This window comes from Dromiciops gliroides, chromosome 3 (assembly GCF_019393635.1).
Source record: "Dromiciops gliroides isolate mDroGli1 chromosome 3, mDroGli1.pri, whole genome shotgun sequence".
Classification (NCBI taxonomy): domain Eukaryota; kingdom Metazoa; phylum Chordata; class Mammalia; order Microbiotheria; family Microbiotheriidae; genus Dromiciops; species Dromiciops gliroides.
In genome coordinates, this window is record NC_057863.1 from 549,714,782 (window position 1) to 549,730,111 (window position 15,330).

Genomic DNA, 15,330 nt, shown 5'->3' on the forward strand with positions numbered 1-15,330 from the left:
GGAACAGCAAGCAGATTTCCAGTTCTATGGTTGGAATATAATGTTTGAACAATGAGTCTGGAAAAGTAGGCTAGAGCCACATCATGATGGGCTCTCCCCATACCAAAACAGTGAAATTTCTATTTTATGCTAGAGGCAATAGGGAGTCACTGAATGTTCTTGGCCATGGAAGAAGCATGGAAAGACATGTTTTAGAAAGATTATTTTGTCATCTATATGGAGAAGAATTCAAGAGAGGAGAAACCCAAATCTGGGAGTCAAGTTAGGAGACTCTTGAAATAGTTCAGCTGCCAGGCACACTGAAGAGTAATCTAGTAAATATTCAACAACTAGTTCTCTAAGATACACCTTTAAGTTTAATCTGTAACATCAACATTTTCTCCATTTTTTCCTTAAGTCTAGTCAATCAACAAAACAATAAAGCAAGCCTTGATCTGTAGTGTTTGCTGATTTCTGAGTATAAATGCTCACACTGAACATTTAATGTGGAGTAGGTTGGTGCAGGCTCCAGCACATCCCTGGTCACACTAATACAAAATTCTACAAAAATTAGAATTGAATTATTAGAATTCTAAAAATTAGAATTATTAGAATAAAAACTAGAATTGAATAATTCTAATTATTCAAAAAAGTGACAGAAATGTCCATACCCACTGACTCAGTGATTCCACTGTTGGGCGTATATTCTAAGACAAAAAGAAAGGTTCCAGATACACCAAAATATTTATAATGGCACTTTTAGTGGTAGCAAAGAATTGGGAGGAAAGTAGATGCCTGATGATACAGGGAATAGCGAACCAAGTTGTGGCACATTAATGTAATGGAATATTTCTGTGCTGTAAGAACATGATGAATACAGAAAAACATGGGAAGATATGCATGAACAGATGCAAATGAAATAAGGATAATCCAGAAAACAGTACACTTGATAACTACAACAATATAAATGGAAAAAAGCAACAAAACAATTGAAGATAAATGCTTTAAGGGATGACCAAATTTGGTCTAAAAAAAGAGATATAAGAAAATACCTTCTTTGCAGAAGTGGGGGTCCACAGATGTGAAATACTACAGATAACAAGGTTTCTTCAATATGTTGATTAGTTTTGAGGAACTTTTTTCCTTTTTCTTTTTAGTCTTAATTATAAGGAATGGCTCTTCAGGAAAGCATGGGGAATGTAGGCAATATAAGAACAAAAGATATCACTAAAATTAATTTTTTAAAAAAAGAAATAACCCTGCTGAGCAGGATGCAGCTAAAACTAGGGTTGTGGCTATGTGAGCAAAGAGAAGGGAAGTGATTTGAGACAGGTTGTGGATAATGAATAAGATTTCATGACCAAGTGGATATAGGGGAGCGGAGGGGTTGAAGGAGATACAAGAGTCAAAGATGCCTCCGAAGTGGTAAACCTGGATGCCTAGACCAGTGGAGATGACTTCAGCAGAAACAGAAAAATTCAGAGAAGTCTTGAGTTTAAAAGATAAAATGAGTTCTATTTTAGACATCAGAGTTTGAGATTCCTGTGACACATTGAGGAAGAAGGCAGTTACAGGGCTAGAGCTCAGAAGAAACTGGGACTGGATATAGAGATCTGGGAGTCATCTGCATGAGATGAACAATGGACTCTAGAACTTGGTGAGGATATAGAGAAAGAAGGAAAGATGGCCCAGGGCAGAGGCCTCAGGAGGCACAGCCATTACGGGAAGGAAGAGAAACAAGATGGGGAAGAGTATCCCAAAATCCCAAGGAGAAAAGCATATCCAGGAAGAATAGATACCTGATCAAATGCAATCAAATCCACAAGGATGATTAAATCCTGACTTTGTGCCAGGCACTGTGCTTTGCTTTGGGAATACAAAATACAGGAAGCAGAAAGCAATGCAGTCCCTGGCCTTGAGGTGCTTACATTATTATTTTTTTTTTTTGCAGGGCAATGGGGGTTAAGTGACTTGCCCAGGGTCACATAGCTAGTAAGTGTCAAGTCTCTGAGGCCAGATTTGAACTCCTGAATCCAGGTCTGGTGCTTTATCCACTGAGCCACCTAGCTGCCCCAAGGTGCTTACATTCTAAAGAGGGAAGGTGAAAAGGAAAGGGGGTGGGGAGGAAGAAGGTGGCTGCCAGGGGGCTTGGTAGAGGAAACACAGACAGTTGGAAGTGGAGCCTGGCAAAGCATGAAGACGTGGTTGGGCTGGCGTGCGTGCTTTCTTTACAATGGAGGCTTTGGTGGGAAGCAGCCAGTCACAGGAAGGAACTCTGGGGCAGAGTGTATGTGCAGCGTGAGACCTCCTGCAGTGGAGTAGACTTCTAGAGTGAGGAGGCTATCACAGCATGGTAGAGAGAGTCTAGAGAGTAGTAGAGGCTGGTGAGGAATGAAGGTTAACAGCATCATATGATACAGAGACGACAAGAAGACAGAGCATTGAGAAAAGATCATTAGATTTAGCAATTAAGAACTTGATGGTAACCCTGGAGAGAGCAATTTCAATTGAGCAGGGAGGTCAGAAGTCCGATTGTAAGGTGTTGTTGAGAAATGAGTGAGGGGAGAGAAGTAGAGGCCAGGAGTAGAGACAACTTTTTTTTTGCAGGGCAATGAGGGTTATGTGACTTGCCCAGGTTTACACAGCTAGTAAGTGTCAAGTGTCTGAGGCCGGATTTGAACTCAGGTCCTCCTGTCCACTGCACCACCTAGCTACCTCTAGACAATTTTTTAATAGATGTTTTGAGTTGGGAAAGGGGCAAAGACAGGGGAAGGAAAATATAGCACTTACTATGTGCCAAGTACTATGCTGAGCTCTTTATAAATATTACCTCATTTGATCCTCACAACTCTGGGAGGTAGGCACTATTAACGATCTCCATTTTACAGTTAGATAAATTGAGGCAGACAGAAGTTAAGTGACTTGCCCAAGGTCATACAGCCAGTAAGTGTCAGAGGCAGACTACATAGAGCCTTTTAGGAATGCTAGAGTCAAGGGAAGGTTTTTTTTTTTCCAAGCTGGGAGAGATGTAGGCATGTCTGTAGGCAGCTGGGAAGAGTTGGTACAAATTACAACCCAATAGATGACATGAGCAGCTGAGCTTCTGCTGTCTGAGCTACTTTCTCCACTGAGTTGTCAACTGCTACTGGCTGGAACTTATTTAAATAAGGTCATGTTTTAATTGAGTGCCATATGTTCTCATTTTTATTCTCCTAATTGGTTTGTAATTTTAATCTTTGCTCTAACAAAGTAGTGCTCTGACCACATGCAGACAGATTTGAAAGTGACTACTGGGTGGTGCAATGGATAGAGCTTAGAGTCAGTCAGGAAGATGCAGGTTGAAAACTGACCTCAGACACTTACTAGCTGTGTGACCCTGGGCAAATCACTTAACCCTGTTTGTCTCAGTTTCCTCATCTGCAAAATGAGCTGGAGAACAAATGGCAAAACACTCTAGTATCTTTGCCTAGAAAACCCCAAATAGGATCATGAAAAGAAGGCCACAACTGAACAATAACAACAACAATAATATAGGTGGCACTTCAGTTCTGGTCTGTTAAAGTTACAGTTAGTTTTAATTCGGGGGGGGGGGGGAGGGAGGGAGGAGTAGCCCAGAGACTCTTGCTTCTCTATGTGAATAAAGTATTTATTATATACAAGAGTGAGCTTTGTGGACAGTCCACTTGCCTTTGGTTTTGGTGATATCTTAATCTTGCAGTATATATGTTTTGGGTTTTTTTTTGTTTTTGTCAGGGCAATGAGGGTTAAGTGACTTGCCCAGGGTCACACAGCTAGTAAGTGTCAAGTGTCTGAGGCTGGATTTGAACTCAGGTCCTCCTGAATCCAGGGCCGGTGCTTTATCCACTGTGCCACCTAGCTGCTCCCCCTGTAATATATTTTTAAACTTTTTTGCAGTTTTAAAAAGTTGTATCTTTTATTTCATTGACAAAGGGAACTGCAAGTAAGGAAATAACCTCTTCCAATTTATCATCACCTACTCTATAACCTATGATCTTACACAGTGGACTAGGGCATTGCCCAGTATCACATAGGCAGTCTTTTGTTTTGGTAAATAGTATTTTGTTTTTTCAAACTACAAGTAAAGATAGTTTTTAACATTCATTTCCAAATTCTATCCCTCCCTCTCTCCCCTTTTCCCTCCTAAAGATTGCAAGCAATCTGATATAGGTTATATATGTACAATCACGTCAAACCTATTTCCACATTTGTCATGTTGTAAAAGAAGAAACAGAACAAAAGGGGGAAAACACAAAAAACCAAAAACAAAATGAAAACAGTATGCTTCAATCTACATTCAGACTCCATAATTCTTCCTCTGGAGTTGGAGAGCATTTTCCATCATGAGTCTTTTGCAATTGCCTTGGATCATTGTATTGCTGAGAAGAGCTAAGTATCACAGTTGATCATTGCACAATTTTGCTGTTACTTTGTGTAATGATCTCCTGGTTCTGCTCATTTCACTCAGCATCAGTTCACCTAAGTCTTTCCAGGTTTTTCTGAAACCCTCCTGTTCGTCATTTCTTACAGCACAAAAGTATTCTATTACATTCACATACCACAACTTGTTCAGCCATTCCCCAATTGATGGGCATCCCTTCAATTTCCAATTCTTTGCTACCACAAAAAAGGTGATATAAATATTTTTGTACTTATGGGTCCTCTTCCCTTTTTTACAATCTCTTTGGGATACAGACCTAGTAGTGGTACTGCTGGGTAAAAGGGTATGCACAGTCCCATATCCCTTTGGGCATAGTTCCAAATTGCTGTCCAGAATGGTTGGATTAGTTTACAGCTCCACTAACACTGCATTAGTGTCCCAATTTTCCCACATCTTCTCCAATATTTATAATTTTCCTTTTCTGTCATATTAGGCAACCTGATAAGTATGAAGTGATACCTCCTCAGAGTAGTTTTAATTTACATCTCCCTAATCCAGAGAAATTTAGAGCATTTTTTCATATGACTATAGATAGCTTTGATTTCTTCATCTGAAAACCATGGCACAGGCAGTCTTGTGAGAAGTAGGCCTCCCTGACTTAGAAACTGGCTCTGTCTACCCACTATGCCACACTCCCTCTAATTATGGTTTCTCTTGGCCATGATGGGGATCTTGGCCTCTCAAGGACTCTGCCAGTGAATCTTAAGCTCTGCCTGGGAAATCCTACCAAACTGCAAAGACTTTCAGCACTTGCCTAGTGACCCAACTATTTCTATCATTTGAGGACCAGCTGGGCTAAGTTTAGAGAAACTCACCACCAGAGGGCTGACCAGAGGGTGATCAGCTTTGGGGGGTCATAGCTGCTTATGAAGACAGTCTCCTGAGGCACTGAAAAGGTGCTGTGCCTGAAAGGGTATTTCTCACATTAGTGAAATCATAGGATTTTTTCATTCATTCATTCATTCATTCATTCATACATACATACATACATGCATATATACATACACATACACATATACATACACATATACATATACATATATTTTTTCCTTTTAAAGAGAAATCATTGAAATCATTGCATATGTGGGTGGGGAGTGTAATATGGTAATTAAGCAATTACAATATATGGTTCAAACAATTAAGTTGCTGAGCTTAGGGGGAAGAAAGATGAGACTAGGTTGCTCCTGGCTAGGCAGGTTTCCTGGAGGCAGCGGGAGCTAAGCTTTACCTTGGATGTACCTTATCCAATAGTAAATAAGTGGGTGTCTGGGATAGAGACCAAGCCTCGGATCAGGAGGAGAGTGGTAATGTTCATCTTCTGGAGGTAGTGAATTGGCTATATGCTTGCCTCCCATCAATTTCACTTCCCTTGGCTTTCCTGCTGTTGGCTCCGCTTCACAAGAAGGTTTGGGAATCTGACTGCTTTTTGTTTTCTTTTTGCCAGCAAACAACTGAGCCAAACTTCCCTGAGATTCTCCTAATTGCTATCAACAAATACGGAGTCAGCCTCATTGATCCCCGGACCAAGGTGAGAGGGGCCTCAAGGGAGCAGAATCAGAGGCTGAAAGGAAGCTGGGTACAGGGGTGGTGCTCATTATCATATTGTCACAAAAGAATGCCCGGGTGGGGCATCAGGCTGATCTAGATACCACACTGACTGCCTTAGAAGGCAGAAGAACTGGGTGCTCTTCCTGGACCCTTCACTTGTTGGCTGTGTGCCCCTGGGCAAGTCACTTCTCCCCTCTGGGCCTCCTTTCCCTCCTATAGTCGGGTGGGATTAGGTGGTTTCTAAGGTTCTTTCCAACTCTAATATTCTATAGGTTTAAGGCTATGCACATTCTCAGGCTCCCTAGGAAAGTTCTACTTCCCAATGCTGGCTAGGGCTGGAAGCATGCCTGGAGATTGGCCTTGTTTAATTCAGCTCAACAAATATTCATTACCATCTGTTATGTACAAAGCTATCTGATGGGCAATGGGGATATAAAGATGAATAACCACAGTATGGTCCCCGCCCTCAGGGAGTTTATACTCCAATCAGGAGATAGAACATGGGATCCGTACATAGAATTAGATTATTGGATTTGTACATAGAATCATATATGGAGAGCTGGAGGGACCACAGAGGCCTTTTTTTTTTTTTTAGTGAGGCAAGTGGGGTTAAGTGACTTGCCCAGGGTCACACAGCTATTAAGTGTTAAGTGTTTGAGGCCGGATCTGAACTCAGGTCCTCCTGACTCCAGGGCTGGTGCTCTATCCACCTTCTAATCCAACCCTCCACATTCTAGAGATGAGGATGCTGAGGTCCCTTTAGATTGTAAACTCCACGAGGGTAGGGATTATCTTTTGCCTCTTTCTGTATCCCCAGGGTTTAGCACAGTGCTTGATACTGGTGGGCACGGAATGAATGTTTGTTGAATTGAATTGAAGAAGACCCGATACAGAAAGCCAGCTCTGCTGCTTACTTCCCTATGTGAGCCTGGACATCCCACTTCAATTCTCTGCCTCAATTTCCTCATCCACAAAATGAGGGAACTGGACTAAATGATTTCTGAGTTCCATTTTGAGTTCTGACCCCTAAGTGGCAAAAGAGTATTGCATTTTGTTGTTGTTGAGTCATTTTCAGTCCTAACTCTTTATGACCTCATTTTGGGGCTTTCTTGGCAGAGATACTAGAGTGGTGCGCCATTTCCTTCTCCAGCTCATTTGACAGATGAAGAACTGAGGTCAATAGAGTTAAGTGACTTGTCCAGGGTCACACAGCTAGTAAGTGTATGAGGCCAGATTTGAACACATGAAGATGAGTCTTCCTGATTCCAAGTCCAATGTTCTATCCATTTTGCCACTTAGCTGCTCATTATTGGATTTTGACCTGCGGGCAATCAGATAATCAATCAACAAACATTTATTAAGCACTTACTATATGCCAGGCATTGTTCTAATTCCCAAGGATACAAAGAAGGCTAAAAACATTGTCTCTGTCTTCAGGAGCTCACAGTCTAATGGGAGAGACAAGACATAAGTAAGTAACTATGCATATACAGGAAGGTAATCTCAGCAGGAAGGCACTGGGGTCATATGTCCTACCTCTACCTTTTTATGACCCACGTGACCTCAGGCAGGCCCTGACCCAGGCAGGTGGGCTAGAAAAAGAGAGCGATGGATTTGAAATCTCCTTCCCTCCAAGGTGGCTTTGGCCTCTTTTTCAGAGAGAGGGGGATGGTTCAAATGACCATCAAGCCTGAGCCCTTCCCGTTTGAAGATACCATGCGAGGCTGTGCTAGTGAAGTGTTTAGCAATACAAATGTATGCCACACTTACATTTAATCGGCATTATTGCTGTTTTGTCCATCCCTTCTTAAGTCTAAACAATCGACAATCAATCTCTGGTTTGTGCCATTTGTGGATTTCCGGGGTGTAAATGTTCACATTGAATATCTAACGGTTGGGGCCCCAAGTCAGTCGGAGCTACCCCCCATCCCCGAATCTACAGCTTACTTGTCCTTGGAATTCCCTGGGAGTTAGCGACATATTGCCCTACGTGTTCACTCATCAAACACATAAGTGTCTACTTTAGAGTTCATCTGAGTCCTTCTGGCTGTGTGGGTCAGTGCCTGCCTGGGTCAAGGAGAGGCCGCATGTCACAGAAGCGACATCTCTCTGGTCCTCAGTTTCCTATGGCCTATAGATGTGAAAGGGCCTTCCCAAGCCATTAAGTCAGACTCCCTCATGTTACAGATGAAAAAACAGAGGCCCAGGAGCCAGAGCCAGGCTTTTGGTCCAGAACCTGTGACTCCAAAGGCAGTGTCAGCTCCTCCATGCCACATTGCTTCTCCTCCTCAGTAAAATGAGCACATTTGGCTACACCATCTCTGAGCTTCTTTCCTGCTCCACATTTCTTGAGAACTTAGGAGATGGTGCAGAGACAGAATCAGCAGGACTCAAACCAGAAAGATAAGGGGGAAGAGAAGATGGGGTGGTCAGTGCCCCTCAGAAAGCCACTTCTCTTTTTCAGGACATTCTCACCACTCACCCCTTCACCAAAATCTCCAACTGGAGCAGTGGGAACACTTATTTCCACATCACTATTGGGAACCTGGTTCGAGGAAGCAAGCTGCTCTGTGAAACTTCCCTGGTAAGAACGCTACATGCTAACCTACGGGCCCAAACCCTGAAGGCATAGGGTTCAAATCTCAGCTCTAACACTCAACTACCATGGTTACCTTGGGTGAGGCAATTAGCTTCTGGGGCCTCAGTTTCCTAATATGTAAAATGAGGACATTGCAAGTTGTGACTCTCATAGTAGGGACAATGTGACATTGAGTCATCCACACTCTCTAGCCCCAGAGTTCCCTGAGTGGCCAACGGCCCATAATGGTCAGCCGATAAACATTATTAAGCACTTGGTATGTGCCAGGCACTGTGCTAAGCTCTGGGGATGCAGTTAAAGGCTAAAGACAGCTTCACGTTTTTGAGATGATTAGCCTAAGGTCAAGGGTTCATTCTATGGCTGGGGTGGCCTGATGTAGTGGAAGGATCATGGGGGACTGGGGTCAAGTTTAATTATGAAATGTTTGGCTGTGACGTTTGCTAGCTACATGATGCAAAGTGACTCACATCACCTCTCTGAAGCACTGTTTCCTCATCTTTAAAAATTAGGATAATGATATCTGAACCACCGGGCATGGGATGGCTGTAAGAAAATGTTAGCTGTGAAACACAATCTAAATGTGAATTAGTGATTTAAATATTAGGAGTCAAGGGGCCTAGGGCAGGGCTTAGGCTGGGGTTGTCTAGACTAAGGTCAAAGCACTGTCTCTGCCCAAGGTTGGGGGGTGAAGGGCAGGGATTGGACTGAATCCAGGGGTAGAGACTCAACTGGGGCCAGGGACAGGACTCAGTCTTGAGTGAGGGTCAGGGCTCAGGTAGAGTTGATGTCTAAGCTGTCCAAGGGCTGCACTCAGTCTGGGGCCAGGGTACGGGATCTGTCCTGGTCAGGGCTCAGACTAGAGCAGCCCTCAGACCAGGGTCAGGGAAAGTCATCCTTTGATTGAGGATGGGGTCAAGACTCAGTTTGAGGTCAAGAATAGGGTTCTGTCTGAGGCCAGAGTCAGGACTCAGCCTGGAGATGGCTAAGGTTTAGGGATGAGGGCTCAGACTGGGGCCAAGGTCATGGCTTAGAGTGAGGTTGAGTCCAGGCTGTGTAAGGACTGACCTCAAAGTCAAGGGTCAGTCTGGTGCTGGGAAACAGATTCTCTTTTGCAGTTTTCTTAGATGGAAGTTGAGCCAGCAGCTCTGGCTCATTAGACCCACTGAGTAGAGCAAGGAAATTTAGACCAGGGGCTTTTAACCTGAAGTCCATGAATTTGGGTTTGGGGGGATTTTTTGCTTTTTTACATTTTTGTTTTATTTTTTAAATTCTGATAACTATATTTCATTATGATTGGCTTTTTTGTTTAAACTTAAATTTTTTGTCTTTTTAAACTTTGACAACTATATTTTGCTGTAATTGGCTTTTGTTTTTAAAATTTGGATAACTATATTTCACTATAATTTGCTTTTTTAAATTTAGATTTTTTGTGCTTAAATTTTTTTTTTTTTACATTATGAGATATTTTATTTTTTCCGTTACATGTAAAGATAGTTCTCAACTTTTGTTTATACATGCTTTACAATTTCAGATTTTTCTCCCTCCCTCCCTCCCCTCCCTCCCCCCCTCCCCTAGACAGCAGGTAATCTGATATAGGTTATATCTATATATATCTATACATATACATATAGATATATATATACACACACATATATATACACATAATAACATTAATCCTATTTCTGCATTAATCCTGTTACAAGAGAAAGAATCAGAGCAGTGATGCAAAACCTCAAAATAGAAAAAAAAAAAAACAACAGCACCCAAAACAAAAGAAATAATATGGTTCAATCAGCATCTATACTCCACAGTTCTTTCTTTCTTTTTTTTTCTTGGATTTGGAGATCCTCTTCTATCATGAGTTCCCTGGAACTCTTCTGTACCATTGCATTGGTGAGAAGAATATAGTCCATCACAGTAGGTCAGCACTCAATGTTGATGATACTGTGTACAATGTTCTTCTGGTTCTGCTCATCTCACTCATCATCAGCTCACATAAGACCCTCCAGGTTTCTCTGAACTCTTCCTGCTCATCATTTCTTACAGCTTTTGTGCTTAAATTTTGCAAACTATACTGTTATAATTGGCTTTGTTGTTTTTTAAATGTTAATAACTATATTTCAGCATAATTGACTTCCTTTGTAATTCTCTGTTTCTTAATTTTTGTATTTTACAACATGATTCTGAGAAAGGGCCCATAGACTTCCTAGATTTCCTGGCCTAAGGGACCAGGACACAAGAAGGGAAGAGGCCCTGCTCTAGAGTCTCAGTTGGGTGACCTTCTGAAGCCAACCCCCAAATCCATGAAGATCTCTGCTTGTCCCATCCCAGGAAACTCCTCTGGGCATGGAGGCACCAAGGTTATTGGAGAAGACAGAAGACAGTGACATACATTGAGTGTGTAGTATACCAGAGGCTTAGATACTGGTCCTGGCCTGCCCTCAAGGAGCTTACATTCTAAGATTACTTATTATAAGTGTGACTCAGTTTCCTCTTCTGTCAAATGAAAGGGCTGCACTAGAGAACCTCTCAGGTCCCTTCAGCCTTAAGTGAACTTATGACTTTTAAGCATTAGATCAGGAACTTGGAAAGTGCAAGAGTCAGTGGCCACTGTTTGAACTCAAGGTCCAATTTAACCTCTCTGTACCACCATTTAATATCTGGCTGCTGAAAAAAAAAAAAAAAAGAGGGTGAGCATTGGTGATTTAGACTCACGTTAAAAGGTTGGTAAGACTTACCCAGAATAATGCCCTTTGTTGAAGTGAAAACTAGTATCATTGTCTTTGTTTCTCTGGTTGCCTTTCTTGTCTAGGGCTACAAGATGGATGACCTGCTGACCTCCTACATCAGCCAGATGCTCACCGCCATGAGCAAACAGAGGGGCACGAGGGCTGGCAGATGAATGGAAAGACACCACGGGCACCTGGCCCTGGCACTGATCTGCCGCCAGCTGAGGCCCGTGGGCTACCCCTGTAGCTGGGGAAAGACCTTTGCTCTCCAGGCAGAGACAATGGAGGAGCGTCCAATGGACCATGTCCCGGTCTCTGATGGCGACAACCTGGACTCGGACTTGGATTCTGCCTCCAGTGAAGATGATTATCTGTGACTGGACTCAGAACCATTCTCTGCCTTATAGGGGACACCCTCCACCCTTGACTGGGACAGCTTAATGTCCAAGACACTGGAAGCTGAGCACTGGGTTCTAGTGTTAGCTTGACCTTTGACCTGCTGTGTGACTCTGAGAACGTTGCATCCTTTCTCTGGGCCACAGTCTCCTCCTCGGTCATCAGACTCGGGGGTCTCTACGGCACCTTCCATTTTCCTGTTCTGTTCTGGCACCTGTTCTGGTGCTTAGCGGCACCAAGAAAGCTCCCACATGACATCTCTTAGTGTTTGCTGCAGTTCAGTAAAGACACAGGCAGGCACATGTTGGCTTAACCAGAAAACCCCCCCCAAATGTTTCCACATTATCTCAGAACCAGAAGGGACTTAGAGGTCCTCCCATCCCACCCACCCCCATGGCAGCAACCTCCTCCCCAAAATCCCCAGCAAGGACCCACACGCTTGAAGGCTCTGAGACCAGCGGTCCCAATAGCCCTTCCAAACACCCACTTGGGGGTGGCTCTGATCAAATTGTGCATCTCTGGAACTTTCACTCGTGAATAAATGAATAAAGCGTTCATTCAGTGCTCATTATGCACAAAGCAGTATGTTAAGCTCCTGGGATACAAAGAATCTCAAGGAGATTCTGTATTCATGGGGGTAACAACACAGTAGAGGTGGTTTCAGTTGCAAGCCAGAAAAGTCCCATGATCCTTAGGGTGCAGCAGCAAAGCAGATGGTAATGCTGCTTGTAATTCCTGGTTGGTATAAAAATAGAGCCAGCTCCATCCTTTCATCAGCCAGCCAGCCCTTCATTGGAAGGGCTTGAAGACAAACCCCATCCTGCACTCCCGAACTCCCACCCCCAGCCTTTTCTTTTCCCTGGCTAAATAGCTCCAGGCTCTTCACATCAGTCTCCCAGGGGCACTGTGTCCAGGGGCACCGTCTCCAGGTGCCTCCTCACCCTGGACACAGCCCTCGGACATGTTATAGTCACTGTTCTTACCACAGGGAGCCCAGTACTAATGGTCACACTCCAGAGTGTGCCTGGCCAGGGCTAAAGGCAGCCAGACCACCCCCCCTCCCTCCTCCTGGACACAAGGCTCCTCTCAATACAGCCTGAGATCTCTTGGGACTGAAAAGGATTCTTTTAATGTCACTGATTAAGCTGCAAACTGGGGGCTGGGGGGAATCTGGAGAGAAGCAGGCAGCTTTGTAAGAGCTGGTCGTAGGGATCCTTTTATGTCAATGGAAAAGCAGGATGGACCAGCATTTCTGAGCCTCAAGGACCAGGCCTGGAGACTTGTGAGTTGCCTCAGCAGGTTTGATGGAGAACGGTTTTCTTAAGAGCTACCCCTTGGAATCAATCCTTAGGAGGGTTGAACACAGAGGTCTACATGACCTATCAGAGGTGCCTGGGGAAGGTTTTCAGGACAGGCCCTGACAGGAGAGGGGCCCCATCCTCTCCTACTGAGGCCGGGGGCACTAATTCTGGACAGAATTACTGGAGGAGGGTGGTGAACGGGAGATTTGTCCTCTTTCTGTAAACTGAATGCAGTTTTAAAGGCTTTTGAGGAAGGACATGGTAATAGTTGAAACAGCTACCAGTCGAGACCCTATGTACAGGGGCTGACTGGGATTTGATTGATATCCCATTAATCCCTCACAGTGCCTGATAGGTCCCTCATGATTCTTTTTTTTAGGTTATCTCTAGGAAGGCTTATGTGAGAAGACATGAGTTTGGTTCAAGCCCATGGCATGTGGTTCAGACTAGGATCATGATTTGAGTGATTCTCTGTGAATGCCCTGAGAATTCATTGGGTGCAGCCTTCTCATTTTACAGGTGGGGAAACCAAGGTCCATGAGGTTAAATAGCTTGTCCAAGTTCATGTAGCTAAGTGACAGGATTCAATCTCAGGGCCTCTTCAGCTTACTGGCAATGTGTCTTTGGCTAACTACCCTGAGTCTTGGTTCCCTTATTTGTAAAATGAGAGGACTGGTTGGGCCATGTTTGGAAGGGAGGAGGGAATACAGAAAAGGGACATTTTGATGGGGTGGGGGGAGGGGGAATGGGTTAGTCAACGAGCATTTACTAAGCACCTGCATTTCTCCCCTCCCCTTCCAAAATAATCTTCCTTCTTTCCCCCCAGGATTCTATATTAAGGGATATATGCTGGGGGTGGGTACTAAGGAAGGGGGAAAAGAGGCAGCATTGTAGTTACTGAGCTTCTGGGGCCAGCTTTGGAATACACTGACCCCAGTGGCTAGGTGGTACAGTGAATAGCACTCTAGGTCTGTAGTGAGGAACCCCGAGTTCAAATCCAATCTCAAGACATTGTGTGGCCCTGGGCAAGTCTCTTTACCTCTGTCTGCTTCAATGTCCACAACTGTAAAAAGAGCTAAGAGCACCTACCTTGCAGGGTTGTTGATCAAATGAGATATTTGTAAAGCACACAGTAGGTGCTATATAAATGCTTATTTTCTTCCCTCCCTTTCCCCTGGCATTTAATCATGCAGCCTAAATTGTTGCACCAGTCTTTGCTACCTAATAAGTAGGAATTACTTTCAATACCTATTAAAAATATCATACTGAGATTTCTGTTTGTAAAAACAGAAATGGATAAAAGTTGTTTAAAAAGGCAATCCAAGTGTGATTGACCCCCGAAAAAGCAAGAGGTATCAGGGCCTGCTGCCTCCCATGTGAGGGGGGGCCTCAGAACATAGAGTGTTGGAGCTGGGAGGGGGCTTAGAGTCCATCTCCCTGAATACCCTCTTTTCACCAAGAGTTTAGGACTCACCAAGGTCACCCTGTATTAGCAGTAGGGGCAGGTCTACAAGCCAGGTCTCCCGCCTGACACTGTCAGATCACTCTGCCTCTTCTAGTTGGCTGCCTGACTTGTTTGGCAAAGACCAGAAATTCTGCCTCTTTTCTTCTTTCTCCACAAAGTGAGGAAACATTTAAGTGTCCCTTCATTCTGAATAGCAAGTGTGGACAAAGACCCTGCCTGGGTCAAGTCCCTTCAGGTACCCTTCCCCCACTTAACAGAAATGAGGCAGCAGGGTCTAATGGAGAGAGACTGGTCTGGGAGTCCAGCTCTAGTTCTAGCAGTAACTCGTTGCATGACCTTGAGGAAACCCTTCCCTTTCTGGGCCTCAGTTTCCCCTTATGATGGAGCTGCCAGGCATGGTGGTATATGCCTATAGTTCCATCTACCAGGAGGGCTGAAGCTGATGGAGTTCTGATCTGCAGTGATCTAAAGCTCATCAGATATTCACATTAATAGGATGAGCCCTCAGGAACAAAGTGGGAACAGGCCCACCAAATGGCCTAGGGAGGGGGGAACCAGCTCAGGTTGTCGGTGGGGCCCCGCTGCTGATCAGTAGTAAGATCAAGCTGTGAGATGTGGAGACCTACTCTTAGACCAGCTACACCATGATGCAGTGCTACCTGGTGAAGAGTGGGCTGGACTTGGGAAATGAAGAGACCAGGGTTCAGACCCTGCCTCTGACACCAGCTGTGTGACCATAGGCAAGGGATATAAACTCTAAGCTTCCGGCTTTTCATCTGCCAAATGGGGGAAGATAATCCTTATGCCATTTACCTCACAGGGCTACTGGAATGTGTAAATATGTATGTGTGTGT

The 15,330-nt window shown here is 44.1% G+C and overlaps 1 protein-coding gene across 1 annotated transcript in view; it reads left to right on the forward strand.

The window, feature by feature from the left end:
• Window positions 1-12,254, forward strand: part of MYO7A (myosin VIIA) — a 185,590-nt gene extending 173,336 nt beyond the window's left edge. The window contains 3 exon segments of the mRNA XM_043994596.1: window positions 5,883-5,966; window positions 8,451-8,570; window positions 11,398-12,254. Coding sequence (XP_043850531.1) covers window positions 5,883-5,966; window positions 8,451-8,570; window positions 11,398-11,487 — 294 coding nt within the window. The 3' untranslated portion in view covers window positions 11,488-12,254.
• Window positions 12,255-15,330: the final 3,076 nt, after the last annotated feature.